The 19,322-nt window shown below is 35.5% G+C and overlaps 1 protein-coding gene across 6 annotated transcripts in view; it reads right to left on the minus strand.

The window, feature by feature from the left end:
- LOC131072694 (uncharacterized) overlaps positions 1 to 13,503 on the minus strand; it is a 98,146-nt gene extending 84,643 nt beyond the window's left edge. The window contains exons 1-3 of one of the 6 annotated variants that reach the window (XM_058008929.2): positions 13,305 to 13,503; positions 13,111 to 13,169; positions 7,865 to 7,977 (exon numbers count right to left, since the gene is read on the minus strand). In XM_058008929.2, the coding sequence (XP_057864912.2) occupies positions 7,865 to 7,977; positions 13,111 to 13,169; positions 13,305 to 13,372 (240 nt within the window). In that variant the 5' untranslated portion in view covers positions 13,373 to 13,503. Of the gene's footprint in view, positions 1 to 7,864; positions 7,978 to 13,085 lie in introns of all 6 variants that reach the window. The other 5 variants (XM_058008931.2, XM_058008928.2, XM_058008927.2 and 2 more) reach the window with 5 other exon arrangements.
- Positions 13,504 to 19,322: the final 5,819 nt, after the last annotated feature.

Here is a 19,322-nt window from a genome sequence, read left to right on the forward strand (position 1 = left end):
GGACTTTAAAATCTACTAATTGAAAAATACATTAATTATCTCCAATGACATTTCTAATTTACTGAGAAATACAAATAGAAAGAAAGAAATTATATTAATGTCCAAAGATGATCAAAAGTAGGTCACTCGAAATAGAAAATACAGCAGTTAACAATAAAAAGTTCTAGGAAGTGAGAACACTAGAAGCAAAATAATAAAAGCACACAAAACAAAATAAAGCATTGTGCATCTAACAAATAGTAATACAAAAATAGCAATGAAGCGTGAACAAGAGCCCCAAAACCATGTGCCAGTGAAGACTGCAAGAAAATGTCACTGAATATCCCTGTCTGTGTCTGAAATGGGCGAGTTGTCTAAACCATCATCGGACACTGTGAAAGAAATGATAATGCTAGCCAAACAGTATCAAAGGTGGGAGAGGCCACACTGGGAGATCCTAGGAGGAATCAAAGCACTTCCTCCAGAAAGTCCCCTAGAAAAAAATTATGATATTATTCATATCAAGACTAGAGGCAATGAAATAAACCTTGATTTGTTGTTGAAAACTTTTGATGAACTAACCACATTCTATAACCAGATATATGCTAAGGAGCTAGGCAACTGAGTGATGGCATGCTAAAAGTCAAACCAAGAAGAGCTGGAGATGAGAAGCTCACTTAAGACCCTAAAACAACCAATAGTAAAGCAGTACCATGGGCACTTAAGTAAGCATTAGATCTTTTATTTTTAGTATATACAATAAAACAGACATCCAGCATCTCTAAGCATGCGGGGCATCCCCAATTAATTATACTAATCATAGAGAAGTGAATCATACTAAAGTGCAGTTGGAAAGGGCCCTAAAACAAGTGAATCAGTTGAGCAAGTTGATACAACAAACCACCTTTGATCATGTTCCCAGAAGATTCAATTTGAAAGCACACAAATAACCTAATAAAGGGCAGACCTTGGAAAAGGACAGTTATAGGTTGAAAAGCAAGGAAAACTATAGAAGATTACATATACCAAAAATGTAAGTACTTCAGCTACATAGAAAATGGGTAATTTTCAATTTGAACTTGAATGTTTTTCATACATTACATAACTTGAAATTAAATAATAACTGGCACATGAGCATACACAATAAAAATACAGCAAACAGCATGCTGTGTCTTTCTTATTTTCCTGAGTTGCAAGGTTCACCCCTCTGGGCCCTTGGTACCGGTCCAATCCGGCCTTGGTCTGGGTCCTAGTCCATTCCGCATGTGGGTCCGGCTAGGGTTCATGATTGGGAGGGCTGGTTCAGACCAGGGCAGACCCAGGCGTCCAGCGGCCCAAAATTCGATTTGTTTTTGCAAAATTTCATAAAATTTTCAATTCTGCGACTTAAAAAATAAAAATAAAACCCTAAAAGTGAGTTTTAAAACATAAAGTTGGATCATTTCTCCTCATTTGTGTAGCAAACATTAATTTTTTGCTAGCAGGTTGAAGAAAGTTTGGCTTCCAACATCAAATAAGAGTTTAAGACTGATTTTTGAAGCTTCAACAAGTGTTGCAGCATCATTTCCGCACATTTGCAAGCTCCCATTGGTCGAAAGAGGTAGATTTTTTAACATTTGTTTCACAAATTATCAAACATGAAACATTATTTGTTTTTGTATTTGAATGTGTCCATATTATTTCTTGCCATAGAAACTAGAATGGCATCTACATCTTCCTCCATAGGCACAAATGAACAATCAAAACAAAGAAATGATCCAAATTCTCCCCTATGGAAGTATGCTGACATTATACAACCGCTTCCAAGAAGTGGGGGATTCGTTGGAAATGCCAACGATGTGGTAAATAATGTAATAGTTCATATTTTTGGGTGGTCGGCCATTTATGTGGAATACCAGGAAGAGGCATCAAAAAATGCCCTGGAAAAGATGGTGTGCCTACACCAAAACAGACGGTGTTGAAATATATTAGGGAGCATGAAGTAGCAAAAGAGAGAGAAGCCCATAGATTAAATCAAACCACTCCAAAAAAAACCAAAGGGAATGCAACCCCCATCTTATCCCAATGTTGTAGTAGAAAACCACCCTTCTTCTCCACAGTTGAGCCTGAAAGTGAAGCACCCATTACAAGCAAAAGATCAAAGGGGCCTTTGGAAACCGCATTTCAAAATGAGAGTTGAGACATTGCCGACCAAGATGTAGCAAGATGCATATATGCAAATGGGTTGGCTTGAATTGTTGTTCGCTCCCCATATTGGAAAAAAATGTTGAAAAGTGTTAATGAAGCTCCAAGAGGGTATAAGAGCCCAGGCTATGAGAAGGTACATGGAACCTTATTGGAAAGAGAGGTGAAGGGGGTTGAAGATGCATTGAAGCCCATAAGGGATTCATGGGCTAAGACGGGTGTATCAATTGTTTCAAATGGGTGGAAAGATTCTAAAAATCGTCCTTTGAGCAATGTCATAGCGGTGTCCCCTAAAGGGGCAATGCTTTTGAAAGTTGTGGATTGTGAAAGCCAAGTAAAAGATGGCCAATTTAATGCAGATATTCTCATCTCTGCCATTGTGACAGTGGGACCCCACAATGTTGTTCATAACAGACAATGCAGAAAATTGTAGAGCTGTTGGTTTGTTGGTTGAGGAACGCTATCATCACATTTTTTGGCCACCTTGTGCAGTCCATTCACTCAATCTTATGCTACAAAAGATTGGGAATAAAATTGAATGGATCAAACAAGTGTATGCAAAGGCTGAGGACATCTAGATGTTCATCACAAACCACCACATGTCTCAAGGGATTTTTAGATCCTTTTCAAGTTTGGAGCTATTGAAGGTAAGTGAAATAGTAATTTAATTTTGCATTTTCTGATTTTTTTAAATTTAATTTTCAATGTTCATAATTTCATTGTGTAAGCTATAATGTGTATTCTTCTTTAAAGCTTGGCTTTATTTTTAATCATTTTGGCATTAATTTGTGTTATAGGTTGCTGCGACCTGTTTTGCATCAATCACAATCATCTTGAGACAACTTCTGAAAGTTAAAGTGGCATTTTGCAATATGGTGATCAGCCAAAATTGGGCTATATGGAAGCAGAGCAGCTGTAAGAGGGCAGCAAGAATTAGGGTCGGGATATTGGATGACTCATGATGGGATCTTGCAACATATCTCCTTAGTTTCACTGAGCCCATTATGAGCATGATTCACTACACTGATATGTATAGGCCATGCATTGGTGAGATTTATGATGGCATTGACTCTGCTTGAAAAAATGAAGTGCATTATAATTGCAAGAGAAAAAGACCCTGAAGAGAAATTCTTCAAACAAGTGGAAGCAAATGTTGTAGAAAGGTGGAATAAGATGACCACTCCTTTGCATCTTCTTGCCTATGCCTTGACACCAAAGTACTCAATCAATTTCTTGATCAATCAGAAAAACTTGCACCATGGAGAGATTTAGAATTGTTTGATGGGTATAAGGCAACATTCCTTAGACTCTACCTTAATGATGATTTGCAAGATATTGTTACAAATGAGTTCATACAATTTGCAAATGGAAATGATCCAAGTGTTGATGCTCTTCGTCATAGATTCAAGAAGGTTGCTCATAGTGGGTGGTACTTCCATGGAACATGCTTCCAAAACCTACAACCCCTCGATGTCAAAGTTTTATCACAAGTCAGTTTAATTGATTAAAATTTATCACAAGTTTTATTTATAGTTTACTTTGTCTTCACAGATTGTGTTGGGTGAAAATTTTGTAAACTCGAGAGAGTTTACAAAATGTGGGATTCACCACAGTATGTGAGACAATATCTCCCAGAAGGCAAGATATGGTCCCTCCTACTTGTAAGGGAAGGCCCCCCCTTTGTACTACAAACTATATCTAATATTATCCTATTTGCTAACTTTACACTAATCCAGGATGATATAATTACTTTACCCTCTTTTTTCATAGTAAGTATTTACCCAATTCTCTATCTTGAATGGATTTATTTCCCAAAGACTGAAAACAATTCTTATTTGCATTGACATACAATCTATACTGATTTAGAAGCAAAGTTTCAATAAGAGTACAAAGCCTCCCGTTGCTCCTCTTTTCTATATAACTAATGGGACGGGAAAGCAATAATAAATCTCAAAGTCTTCTTTTTATCACTATCCTATCAACCTTTACAAATGACTCTTTTTCTAACAATTCTTTCAAAATAACAACTAAGCAGAATTAACCAAGAAGCTCATGAAAGCTCAAAGACTTTCCATGACTTCCTATAAAGCTTCAAGAACAAAGATGAAATACGTGTAGCTGCTTGGTTGCCTGCTTGAGCTGGTTGCCTACTTGCTTGAGCTGTTTGGCTATCTACTTCAACTGGTTGGGTGTGTGCTTCAGCTACCTGCCTGTCTACTTCACCTATCTATGTGTCTACTTCACCTGGCTTCTTGTCTACTTTTTGTGCCAAGTGTCAAATCAGACTGCCATGTCATTGTTTGAATATTTAAAGGGGTCAATTTCTATGAAGTTTATATATAATGGCTATCTTAATTAAGTTTTTATCAACGTATTCATACTTGGTGTTTTCCTTGGATAAAAGTCACCTTTTAATAATCTTTTGGTAAGTGGTTCAGAATATTGACAAATGACAGCTACTTCCTTTTCAAGGCATATATTCCACCTTTGGGTGGTTTCTTTGAATAAAATTAATTCATTCAATAATTCCTTTTGGTGCGTTAGCTTCAGTATTCTGCTACGTTTTTCTGAGTGGATACATAGCACTCATTAAATGCCTTCCACCATTTTCGTGAAACATCCTCCGCAGTCCAGGTTTTAACGCCTTGTATTTATAACTATTTAATTATGGCTCCAGCTAGTGTAACGACTTGTATGAATGGGACGGCTCCACTTTTTGATATAACGCTTGATGTATATTGCTAAAAAGGTGTTGGGTGTTGTGAGTTGGTAGAAGACCATGATATGGGTTTTTAATTATAAGTCGTTGATACTTGTTTCAAGTGCTGGCAGCGTTCCAAGTTGAGGGATATCGTGCTGCTCATAGAAGAGAGTCGAATGGGATATAAAATATGGATGTCATTTTTCAAGTGTTGCGTTGTTTTGATAAAAAGTTTGATATGGACTGTGATGCGTTTTTAAGGGATGTCAGTTTCAAATATAAAGCGATGGAGTGTATTTAGTGAAGCATGTTGATACGAGGATATGGTATCACACGGGGGAATTCGTTTTTTTTGGTATTAGTTTTTTTTTTAATTCTAATGCGTAGAGGCAGAATGGTTTCACTTTCAACAATCTAGTTGCTACAACTCGGAGAAAAGAGATCTCCATGCGAGTAAAGGGGTGGAGATCTGATCTAGCTAGCTGCTGCTAATATTACTGAGCCAGGATTGTGGTGGAGTTTATTCTTGCATAGGTTCAGGAGTTAATATTAATGATATATCTGGTTGCTGCTAATATTTGATGTGTAGTGTTGATTTGACTTCTGTGGTTTGGAGTTTGGTGGGAAGGATTATACTGTTTTAAGTGTACATATTATTTGAGTTCAAAGATGTTATTGTCAGTTGAAGAAAAAGTGTGTGTTCAATTTATTTGCTGGTGTGAAAAGTCCTAGAACTAGGGTATGTGATAAGTATGGTTTGAAAAATCAGAGAATATAATGTTGTGTGTTGAGTTTTTCATTTGCAGATTGAAGGGTCGGATTATTGAAGCTAAGAAACAAATTGAGCTAAAGTTGTGAAGTTGAAATACGTTTGAGAGCCGAAATATTGAGGGTGGTGCCTTTTTTAGGTGAAAGTGGGTGCTTCATCTCACAGGGTACATTCTACAGTGAGTTGGTGCTTCAGCAGTTTGGGTAGGTGTCCATTTATGCAATCAGGGTTGGTGCCAAGTTATTTTTTTAATCAAAGATATTTGATGTCGTGGTTTTTTACCCAAAAAGGTTTTCCACATAAAATCTCTTTGTTTTTGTCTTGCTGGTTGTTCTTTGTTTGATTTGGTTCTGTTCTGTAAATTGTTTTTAAAAAGATGTGAAATACTGATTCACAACCCCCCCCCTCTCAGTATTTCTTGTGTGCTTATCATGTATCATGATAGAACAAGTGTAAATCGGGCCTACGAACCCTATTTACATGTGTGCATTTCGTATAATTCAAGCTCGTAGACCCAATTTACACAAAGAGGTTGTGTGGCTTAAAGGTGCAGTTCGGGTTTGTAGACCCGAACTACACTTGGAATAAAGACTAGGTGTAGTTCGGACCTATAGACTCGAACTGCACCTTGGGGAGAAACATGTGGTTGGTGTAAATCGGACCTATAGGTTAGAACTACACTAATTGAGTGCATATCAAAACCAAGTGTAAGTTGGACCTACAGGCCCAATTTACACATAAGTGGAAGGATCAAAGTGTATGGCGGGTTTATAAACCCACCATGCACTTGAAAAGGGAAGAACTCAAACTTGGTGTAGGCGGGTTTACAAACCCGCCATACACTTATGGCAAAAAAGTTAGTGTAAGGTGGGTTTACAAACCCACCATACACAAAGGCTATGGCACAAAGGACTGCGAAGTGCAGGGCAAGGTTGTAGACCCCCATGCACCAAGCAATGGCTTTCAATGCATGGTGGGCTTACGGCCCCGACATGCACTGCCCATTGATAAGCAATGGCAAGGGGTTTACGGTGTTGTTCAGGTTCGTAAGCCCGAACAGCACCAATAACATGGTGTAGTTCGGGTCTACGAACCCGAACAACACCAAAAGGTGTAAAGCAAGTGCAAGGAGGAGGTGCAATTCGGGTTTGTAAACCCAATTTGCAATAGGAAGACTAAATGATGTAATTCGGGTTTGTAAACCCGAATTGCACCTGAACACTTAGAATTTACAAGACACACAAAACACCAAAAAAAATCTAATGAAGGTTCTGAGGCCGAAAATCACGCATGGAAAGTGACACAAATTACCTCAAAAAGTGTGCATAGAGCATATAAGCTACAAATGGGTTAAAAATTTGAAGGGGTAATCCTACAATTTTGAGCAAGCCGAAATTGAGGATAACAGATTGTTAGTAATTTTTAATTTTATAAATATATAACTTTAATTGTTTACTTTGTCGTCACAGGTTGCTAGTTCATCTGCATCCGAAAGAAATTAGAGCACATACTCTTTCATCCACTCAGTAAAGCACACTAGATTGCAATCAAAAAGAGCGGAGAATTTAGTATATGTGCATTCCAACCTACGTCTTCTTTTACACAAGCAACATGACTACAAGCAAGGGGAAACCAAGATGTGGGATATAGAGCCAAAGCTTACTGATTTGGATGCTTCCGCTTCTCAGCTTGTTGCATTTGATGACTCGGATAGCAAGCAAACTTATAGTGCAAGTGTAAGTGGCATTGGCATTGATTCATCTAATGTCAATGTCAATGATGAGGAGGATGAGAATGATGATGTTGATGATGTTGATATATGTTTTTGTACTAACGAACCCAAACCCCTTTTCAGAATTTTGGCATACCGGCGTACTAGGGTCTCGAACCCGAACCGGTGCCCGAACCCGAACCAGCAACTTAGTTATTTTCTTTGAAGTGCAGAGACAAAAAACTGGCAAACAAATGTAAGCACCAAGAGATTGCCTTTCATTGAGCCATTAGAATATACAATTTTCCAGAAACAGGCATGTCTATAATGCATTTGGTCAGTCATACTTTGGGCAACTTAGTATCATCAAATGTCAAAAGCACCACCACTTTGGTCCTTGATCAGATAGGAACCCCCATCTTGTATAACCAGCAACTAAGAAAATAAAGCAGAATGCAGATACAATTGCCGAGTGCAATATTGAGATGCTCATTTGAAACTTTTTAGATTCAGAACTTACTCTTTGAAAACCAGGTTCCATACTTTCAGAAATCACAACTACAACTGGTGATTCACTTCCAGTAAAGCACATTAATCCCTTCCAAATTATCAAAGCTGATGTGACAATCATTCCTGAAAAGTAGCAAAAAATGATAATACATAAGAGAGCTTGCAAAAATCCACGTGTTTTAGCACAATCACTGCAACCTTAGAAACAAACAAAGTATTAGAAAGGGCATATGATCTATGATCTATGGTACTATAAGATAAAACTACAGGAAAAAACAACCCAGGTAGATTTGTTTCAGATTTAAGATGACATCAGTAAACACCTTGCCACTTCATTAAAATATGATTTTTCTTTTCTGCAAATGTACAAACATCAACTTTACCTTTGGCTGGATAAAACCATATAACACAGTGATCTACTGAAGACAGAAAGAAGAATTGAAATTTTGCTTCTATACACATGCAAGTCATCATATCATGTATAGAAACTTTAAATACAAGTTTGGCCTCCACAATATTTCTACAGAAACCTACTACCTGGCTAGAAACTAAAGGAGCTGCTTAATCTCTTGTACAATCAGCCCAGGTTATTCAGTGTGAACAGGAGACAATCATGCATCATTTTTCACAAAATCAGTTTCAGTTATTCATTTGCAGTATATTCAGTGGATATGATTTCTAAGTTTAGAGCTCCATTGTCATTGCTAGATCCTGAACAGTGAAGGAAAATGGTTTTACTTTTCTTAGCTCTTCTTCCACCTACGTTAGGCTGAATTCCGCTAGTAACATCATTTGCTCTATAGAATTTTTCCAGGTTTCATTAATATTAGAATGCGATGTTGAATGAGAGCACTTTGGTTGTACCTTACTTGTTTATGGTAGCCTTTTTCAGCTTGGTTATGCTTAGATCTTTACAGGCAATATATGGAAGCAGTTATGTTAACTTACCAGCACCCTGGTTATATTAACTCATCCTCCATATGATCCAAGCTGCAAAACACTCTAATTGTACTGTGTAAACCTTAATTTTAAACAATGGTATACATGATTTTTCCACAGTCCATGTAAATAAGTTACTATACTTTTGGAAATAGCTGGGTAAGTTTTTTCCACATCAATGTTTCAGATCATATTCAGTAATGAAGCCAATCTTAGTTTTTAAATATTTTAACTAATCCTCCATATGGTTCAGGCCGCAGAACCCTCTAATTATACTGCATAAACCCTAATTTTAAATAATGGTATACATGATTTTTGTGTTTATGTTAATTCATCCTCCATATGGTCCAAGCTGCAGAACCCTCTAATTGTACTATCTAAACCTTAGTTTTAAATGATGGTATACATGATCTTTCCACAGTCCATGGTATACATGATTTCTCCACATCGATGTTGCGGATAATACTCAGTAATTAAGCCACTCTTAGTTTTTAAACATTTTTTATTCACTAAATTTCCATTCTCACAATTGTCTGTACTTCATTTCTACTGTTATCTGATATAATCTTAAATGTTCAAACCACAGCATTATCATCTTTGTGTTAATCTTATTCCATCTAGAAACAGAAGCATCACGGGGTTTAGGAAATCAGCATCACCCAAAAAAAATGTATGTCCAATTTTGTTTTGTTTGCGCTAACATAGGGTTCCTTGGTATGGAAGTAATTTTTGAAATTCAAAAATTTCAAACTCAAAATTGTTTCCCTCTCGTTTTGGGTGTCCCACTTGGTGGCAACCTTGGAAACTCCTCATAACACATGTTCACAAGTCAATGAAAAGTTTATAACACCTCTTCAAGAGCAGAGCTACCAATGACTGTTATTATTACTTTTAAAAGCATCTACAATACATGAAGAGGTACATGTTGAAAGCATCTTGACTAGTCAAGGTCCACCTAGGGATTTGAGCTCTTTGTTTGCATATGTGTGCATGATTATACATTTGACATTGCATGGTGGTGCATGTTGATGAGGGCACCCCACCTGGCTACTTTTAGCCAATTGGGAATTACTTTCAACCATAGATTGATTCCTTCTTGATTTGGACATCATACTTGGGATGTTATAGATGATGTGTGTCATGTTTTAAGTTTTAACCAAGTTTTGACCCTGTCTTCATTTTGGCGCCACACTTGGAGAGGGGGGCATAAAAATACGAGTTTAAATAGAAGAATTCTAGCTTCCACAGCATTGTTTTGCAAGTCAAAAAGTGTGGTGGAATTCTTCTTTGTCTTGCAGGTTTTAGGAGCTCAGAGTTAGCCTACAAATTGCTGGATGTCAGGGTTGTGTTTTGCTGGTGTTGATAGGATTCATATGGAAATTCTTTTAGGTTGGAAAGCGTGTTTTTGTAGGAGTAAACTCTTCCAAAATATACTCCAAATTTTGTAAACATTCTCAAAGTATTTGATCAACAAAATCAGTAGTATTTTGTTCCCATCATGTAATTTTTTTATTAAAATCCTATGTGTATGTATCTCTGAAAAGTTAAAACAAATCAGATTTGAAAACTTATTTCATTGTTCACTTCATATTGAGTTAAATTAGCTCGAGTCTTTGGTTCATTTGGTGGAGCTCACGATTCATTTGGCTTCATACTCTTGACTGCATCACATCTCTAGCCTCTTCATAAGCTCTTCTATATAACAGTCTGACCATTAATATTATCATGGTTTGCGAACTCAAACTCAGCAAAAACTTGAAAAGCCCAAATCTGACTGAGACTTGACAAAAACTCATGAAACCCAAATCTGACTCCAACTCCACAAAAACTCTTGAAAGCCAGTTTCGATGCCAACTCGGCAAAAATTCAGTAATTAAAAAAATACTTAAATTCCTTTAAAAAACAATCACACATTTATGCAATTGAAGCCACATATTTCAGTCTATAGTTGCATTTTTCAACTCAGTGAACATTAAGAACAGCAAAATACAAGTCAAAATCAGCAAACGAAAGTTAAGTCACGGGTTTTTGCAGTCTTTATGCTCATTTTTTCTGCATTTGTACAAGTGGCAAGTTTTTGTTCAAGTTACTCATTTCTGATTTTTACTAGCAAGTACTAGCTGACTCACTGAGTACTCAGCAAGTATGCAAACTACTGAAATTAATATCAGTATTCATTATTATTATTAACTATAGCTGTATTGTTATCTTTGTTGATACCTTTTTCTATTTCTTTTCATTATTTGCAGGTTTATTTTCTTCTTTTAACTTCTTTTCCCAACATATTTTAATTTTCTTTTGGGTTTATTGTTTCCCATGTTCTCCACACATTCGTCTTGCCCTTACAAGATATCCACTCACTTCTTTTCCTCATTATGATGGATCACTGATTGTGATCAGAAACACTGATGCAAAAAAACTTAAAACAGCTATTACGATAAGTATGCTAACTCACTTAAATGATAGTTTTAAACTCTATATCTTACTACATAAGTTCCCATGATTTCTATTTTTTCAACACTTATATAGCTTTGGATTGTTAAAGTGTGTTCTAAACCAATAGAACTTTCGCTTAGCCATTTTAAAACTTTCATAGTAAATGCATGTTTGAAAAACTTACTAAAACATCGAAAGCACGAATTTCAAAAAGGAATGAAAATTTCTTACGTAATGGACCAAGATAAGGAGCTCCTTAATATTTCTCAACACCTGCAGCTGAGTTAATTTGAGATCTTTTGATGCAAAATGATTGTTTAGATATCAAATTGAGAAAATGAGCAACCATTTATTTTATTTTTTTCACTAAAATAATCAATGGTGCTACCACCAAGCAATAAGACTCTTAAGCGGGTTTTGAATGATATGTTTGTAAGTAGTAAATGATTGAGGGTTTCAAAGCAAATCCCAAAGTTCAAATCCCCAAGAAGCATGTCAAGTGTTAAAACTAGAGAAAACTTCGTGCTCCACCCTAATTATCAAGGCCAAGTGCAAGTACTTTTAAGAGACTATGACAGTAGAGATTCCACTTCCTTGAAAAATAACTTTGAGGTTCACTGGCAAAAAGGAAATTTACCAATTGTAAAACTCTTTAGCAGATGCTGCTTGTTTTTTGCCCCATTTTGCAGCATCCAAGCTGAAAATCTTCCTCTGAAAGGAGGTTACTCAAAACGTTGGGAGAAGGATGCAGTTTTGCGTATCCCAGATGAATCAAGTTTAACATGAACACTATTGCTTAAAATTTAGTGCAATAAAATCCTCCTTGGGAATTTTCTACTAGAGTGCTTAAAATATAATTTTCAGGCTAGTTGCCGCTAAGCCCATAAGATTAACTGACTTTCTAAGTTGCTTTAAGCTTTTCTCTTTCAAGGTCTTATTACAACACCAGTATACCAAAAGTGATACATCATTCAGATTCATAAATGACATATTGTAACCAAACTTATTTAGAGATAAAGCAACCCTAAGACAATGAACTCGTGGAGGAAAAGACACCCAAATTTTCTCTGTGGGTGCGGCTAAGCAAACTGCAGAGCCACATGCAGAGAAATGGTCCCCTATGAGGGGTACACCTTTTAGCTATCCAATGGAATTTTTCCCTACTTCGCAAAAACCACTTTCATGTCAACACACATATGCTTCCATTTAGCAAAAAGTATTCCTGAATTATCCAATCGGGAGCTACAAAATTCTAGGCCTCTTCCCCAGAAGCCGCTCATACACACCTGCAAATGGAATGGGTCTTTTTTATATTAAGATTATTTTGTTCCTATAGGGCTCTTTGAATCGTTTGGTGGGATAATCTGTGCATATAAAACAGCAGATCCAGTAGCTCTCTCCATGGGACCGCATATGTCAAATTTTCAGAAAGTGGGAGTCACGGGTACAATTCTCATACAACATTCAGTGGATCCTCTTGGGTAAACACCAGATCCTCTAAAACATTGCTCAATCGCTCAATATCATTTAATTTAGAATTAGATGCGTTATGTTGTATTAAATTGATAAATTCTTCTTGGGAAGTACCCTTACACCTTAACCCAGGAGTATCTCTTGCCTCAAAGTTGGTCATGACTTTTCCCTGGCCTCATTCATTAGAAGTGAAACACAGATAATTGGATGTATCATTTTACTTAATTTCAAAATATTGAGACAGTTAATTAGAGCTTCTGCTGCAAGTATGTCCATGCTAGGGTTTCTACTCAAATCTCTAGGAAAAACTAAACAAAATTTGGTTGTCTCTATAGTAAATTTAAATTATAAAAAAAGCAGTAACGAAAGGAAGACATGCATACCAAGGCTGATGGCCTGCATGACAACCTGCCTGATTTGAAGCGATTTGGACTTGATCCCCATTTTTGTTGTCTTCTCTTTGCAGACTGAAATGGATATCAGCTTGAATAGGTGAAAAAAAAAATGATAATTTAAATGGGATCTTTCTGTTGGAAAGAGATATCTGGCTTCCCTCCATATAAATAAATAAAAGCCAGATCAACTTATTCTCCAATTCACACCTTAAAACCCTCTTCATCAAACTAATATTCATCTCCGTCAAACCCTCCTTCGCCTGTATTTGAATCATTCGTCCCTCCAGTCATCTCTTCCTCCTCGTGCTTGAATTCAAGTTAGCCGTTATTATTATTTTATTTTATTTATGAAAAAACATGTTTGTTTTTTTATTGTTTCATTTTATCTTACACCGAAATGACATCAAACCGTTGTGCACACTAAGTAGCAAAACCTTTAAACGGGAAGACTTAATGTAAGCCCTTCGCCTCCCATTAGAGTTACATGATCAAAAATGGGAATAGGTTGAAGCAAATTATAACTTGCTTTAAGACTTGCCCAATATATATCTAGTGGAACAAATTGTGTAAGATTTTAGTATTGTTTTGTGGTTATATTTGTTTGTATATATGTAATTTTATTTAAGCAATTAGTATATTTATATTAAAAATATATATATAAAATATGTCGAGAGATATCTTATAATAGAAGAGAATCATTTGTAAAATAAATGTTCTTCTAAAATACTAAACACCAAGAATACAAATCCATTAGTCTTGAATCTAGCTAGAGACAAGTGACAAGGGTTCTATTTTATTTGGAGTAATAAAATAACACCTCCACAAAAGCTGAAACATGACATATTTCATGCATTTACCTATCATTTGCATGTCAAATTGTTTCAAAAATGGATTTTTGTATACGGACATTTTGATGTCATTGCAGATGCCTCTCGACATAATAAAAAATTTAAAAACTATTTGTAATTATTTATATAGATTACATAAATATCATATCTTTCATAATATATACATTTGATTAGTGAAGTGTTGTTAAAATGCAAGAATAGTTTAAAGGTCTTTTAAATGGATAGAAATTATAAATGAGAAGTTGCCACCTACTTAGTTCATCATGTCACCAAACAATCTATTAATATAAGCCTAAAGTTTCTATGCATTATGTTGGAAATCAATGCTTATTACATATGATCAATAAATTGGGATATTAGGTTACTCTGAGATTGTGTGATCAAATCTAATTATGTTTGTTGACTAGAACAATTTAGCAACATTAGTGAAACAATAATATAAAAACCACATATACACCTAAAACATAAATTTATGTGGTAAACTTTTTTTTTTTTTAAACTACAAAAAGGTAGTGATAATTCTACTCATAAAATGTAGTTCTAATATAATTAATCTTTCATAAAGTCTTGATTTGTAGACTATAGTGTACAACCTCCACATAGCACCACCACGTCTTCGAGAAATAATGCATTGCCATGTCATCACATCATCAACCTACTCCATCTATACCAACAATTAAAATATAGTTGTTGAACCATCCTTGTGGAATTCCAATCAACACAACTATCTAACTGCCCATGGAATAGCAATAGTCATACAACCAAAACATGACCACATCATGACATAAACATACCATGCATAGTACCAACCATTATGTATCCACAAGGATAATCACAACATATGTTTGGATACTTCTACACATAGTTAATCGAAGTTTAATGACTAAATTCAACTAAACCATGTACATGTCTTCAATGCACTACATCCAAACAACAACCATGGCTTGTGACAGTATAGATAACTTGTTGATTGCTTCTAATGACTTGCAAGACCTCTAAGCATCCCCTTTAATATCTACATGTCCTTAAATATCATTACATGTACTCCAACAATGTCTCATGTACTCTTACAATGTCATATACAGTCCAACAATTTACTCATACCACAATGCAATAATGAGTTCTTCACCAAACATTTTATAATTGTAATCACGGTAATTTTGGACTAAGACAAGCCCCCACGCCACAACAATGTTTAAAACTCACCATAACTTGTTGTATGATATTATGCAATTGTTTACCAATATAAAACAAAACACCTTAACATATTATCTTCATTTCAGAACTCTTTGTAAGTGAATAGCATAAAGTTCCAATATTCTCCCACTTTGCATGTACCATGGGAGAGTTGTTAGTATAAATGAAAAAGATAACTCATGCATGAAATGGTAAACCCATTGGATCCTTGCACCATATAAACTTTATAGCACTTGTAGGATTTGTCAAATAATCAAATAGTATTTACCTAAGTGTCAATTTTCTCCCTTTGAAATTTTCTTGTCTCCATCTCCCTTACAAAATGATATTGCACATCCAAATGTTTGATACTAGCATGGCAAGATGCATTTGTAGCCAAACAAATTGTAATTTATCATATTTCAAGACTACATGAATCTTAAAACCAATACTATTACAAAATCTTTATAACCACGCCACCTCCCTAAAAGCATATGTTGTACCCATATAATATGCCTCAATAATGGACAGCAATTTTTTGTTGCCACTTACTCATCCAACTCACTATTAGAGAAAAATTATTTTTTAAATAACTATTTAATTATTAGGTCATGTGCTTCTCTATTTCAAGTTATAGGATTAGAACATATATTACGATCTACTTTAATCCTCATCTGAGGCTTCTTTATCCTTTATCAAGAGTAAATCATTGTATTTGTATCATTATTCATTTTTTTAAAATCAATACAGCTCTTAGGCTATTACAATATAATACATTACTTCTTTTTTTTCCTTTTTTTGTGATATGTGTCTGATTGTAGGTGACTTTTGGAAGTTATAGGCCAAGAAACCAATCCCAACATGATACCAAAACTCCAAATCTATGACTTAGTATATTTTATTGATAAATACAACCTTGAATATTCAAATATTACACCTTGGAGTAAAATGGACCTCATTATTGCATCTAGAATGCCTAAAACCCTAAGATAGACTATAAATTCATTGAAATTCTAGCAAAAAAATTGAGGCATTTTTTTGAGACATTGAAATTAATGTAGAGAAAATCCATACAGATCATACACCATTGTAGCTTATGTTGCAAGCTTTGGGTAGAAATCTGGTAGGCTAATGTTAATTTTCCAATGGCTTGAACTTTGTTTAATGATGGGTATTTTTATTTTTTGGTGATGGAGTTTTTTTGTTTTTTGTTTTTTCCGTAAAAGGCCACGGCCAATATTATTGATAAAAAATAATGTTCCACCTCCATTCAATGTGGGCACCGGTAGGAAAGAATGGAGGAAAGAAAACCTCCGGTTTCGCCCAGATCTATTATAAGATCAGTATTACAGTGATATGTGATATGAATAATCCAATTTCAAATTCCTAGTGGAATTCATAGATTCCCAGGCTTCGTTGTAGAAGAATAGCTTGCTGAGGATAATACAGTCGTAGCATCCCATAATCAATATTCTAATATCACTGTTATCTTCTGATTATTTATGGTCTTTGAGTGTGATTTGTTTCTGCAAGAAGACATTTTAACCATCTACCACACAGGAAGATTATTAGTAGCATCATAAGCCAATTTTCACAATGTAAAACTCTTGATCCATTCTTCAAACAGTTATTGTAGCCTTGTATATCTCTTATTTTGATATCCCATCATTCTGATTATACCAAGATAAGAGAATACCCAGGCTACAATAAATGGAAGTTTAAAAAGGCATCCGACAAAGGAAATTCATAAACCTTAATAACTATATTGTTTCCATAGTCATCACCTGGTAAATGAATAATTATCTGTTCAAATCATGCCTCACATTCTGGAGTCCTTGTTGGCCACTTCCGAACCGGGCTTTTAGAAAACAAGTATAAGGATGGAGGAAAAACAACTTAAAACCTTACCATGTTTGTAGTGTCCCATTTTACTTGGTAGACGAAGCCTTAATGCTACAAACATTGCATTTACCTTTTCTGGCTAAGCTTTTGAATTCTTAGCCTTCAACCTGAACCTTATGTTCAAACTACCATTTCCAAGGGCCATTACAGCCGTGGAAATCTCAACAAAAAATGTGTTAGCCGATCAAAGAAGGAAAGTAAGCAGATTTTAAAAATGTCATTAGTATACCCCTGCTCATTTTTACCATGTCATTTAGGACAGCTCATAAGCAGTATGTATATACCATTCTTATGTTACTGTATGTATATATCTATATATATGAAGATATAGATAAGCGTCCGATCAAAAAATTCAACCACATATTCTAGTAGGGTCAAAAGAGTATATTGAGAGCATAGTCTAATCTAATTTTAAGTCTTAGCTTAGGACTATATTTACATATCTATTCACATATTAAGCAATATTGCAGATAAATTAAATAGTGTTTGCCTAAATTCAACCTTATCCCATATTAACAGGCACCACTGGTTCCGTGTATACACTAATATTTTCTGCTACCAAATAATCCTCAAACCAATCCTCCTTTGTTGGAGGCTTTACATGCATTAACCAGCATAGAAAATCTATGCTTCGCCTGATCTCTTCCTGTCGAAGTCCGAAGTTGTCTTCCTCCCCTAAAATTAAGATGGGGAACCTAGGTGGTGGTTTGGTATTCCTTATGATTTTGGTGATGGAGTTTTGCATGCAATGGCAAGGATTGGTTTTTATGGTGCCAAATTATTTTCCCGTTATTAATGTTCTAGCGACCCTAAGCCATGATTTTTTATCATCAATGAAATTTTATAGCACATTTTTTAAAAACCCCAACACCACAATGACACTACTTTATCATTGTTAGAAATGGAATTCAATGGTCACCAACGAGACACTTGCCAAGCACCACCTCTACCATGTCAAACACTAATGTTATGCCCTTTTGTTGTTGATATTGTCACTATGCACCACTCTCTTACTCAGCAACCATGTTGACATGTTGCTAGAATACATGACAGTCCCAAAGACACTGAGAGGGGGGGGGGGGGGGGGGGGGGGGGTGAATCAGTGTCTAACCGGTTAGCAGAATATTTAAACTTATTAAGAACTTTGTATCCCAAAACAGTGTACCGGTAAATAAGAATTAATGCAACAAATAAAAATAACAGAGACAACATAGAGAACACACCATAACACAAGATATTTAACGAGGAAACCTGGTGTGGGAAAAACCTCGGTGGGATTTGTTACCCACAATATTTACTCATTGGCTAATGAATAAATATTACTTACAATGAGGGACCTGCACATGCAGGAAGGCTAGCACCCTAGAGCTCATTGCTCAATCACAAAATAGAATTCTCACTAACTTACAAAATGGATTATAAAAATCCAATACAATGTATTGCTTTAGATCAGCATCAACTATGCTAGGTTCAGTATTGGTTTAAGTTCAGTCTATTACCAAAACCTTCGCTATCAACTATATCATAATATCATCCTCTCTCTCTTACCTACAAAATGACCTATAAGATATCATGCACATATGAGTCTTTTCCAATATGTCATGTCATCTTTTACAAAAGATAATTATAATATAAAACAATAAACAAAGTATATTCCATGTCAGCCTGAGTGCTGGTATGCATTATTGTTGTTATCGGTGAGGTGCTAGCCGGTGTATGTAGAAGTCTATTGTCGGTGGGTTGACATATGTTTGCCAGTTGTTTGCCAGTTGGTTGCCATCAATGACAACATCAACTATTCTCATAAGAGTGTAGAATTCCAACAATCTCCCCCTTTGGCATTGATAGAAACACTCATGAGAAAAATCCAAAAACTGAAGTCCAAAAAGTTTCCAAAAAGATGTGCTCCCCCTAAGCAACTGATCTCCTCTGAAGAAGTATTTTTCTCTCCACTACTCCCCCTTTGACATCAATGACAAAGGCTGTTAAAAATAGTCAAATGAGTGCAAAAAATTACGTCAAACTTCGTAACCGGTTGGTTACAATCTGAAAGATATCTGCCAAATCCAAATTCAAACTCTGCATAAACTTTTTGTTGTCCTTCAAAGTTTCCTCATTTTGTTGGATTGTGTTGGTGAGATAATGTATGTGATCTTTCGGTGATCATTCTCCTTGAAGTAATGCCTTAGATATTTCTATTCTCTAGGAAATAAGATTGTCCAAATGTAAAATAATATTGTTCTCAATGCTTTCCCTGTCTGAATCATTAAATGTGTTATACAGTTGGTGTACATTGGCC

This window comes from Cryptomeria japonica, chromosome 5, assembly GCF_030272615.1.
Source record: "Cryptomeria japonica chromosome 5, Sugi_1.0, whole genome shotgun sequence".
NCBI classification, from domain to species: Eukaryota; Viridiplantae; Streptophyta; class Pinopsida; order Cupressales; family Cupressaceae; genus Cryptomeria; species Cryptomeria japonica.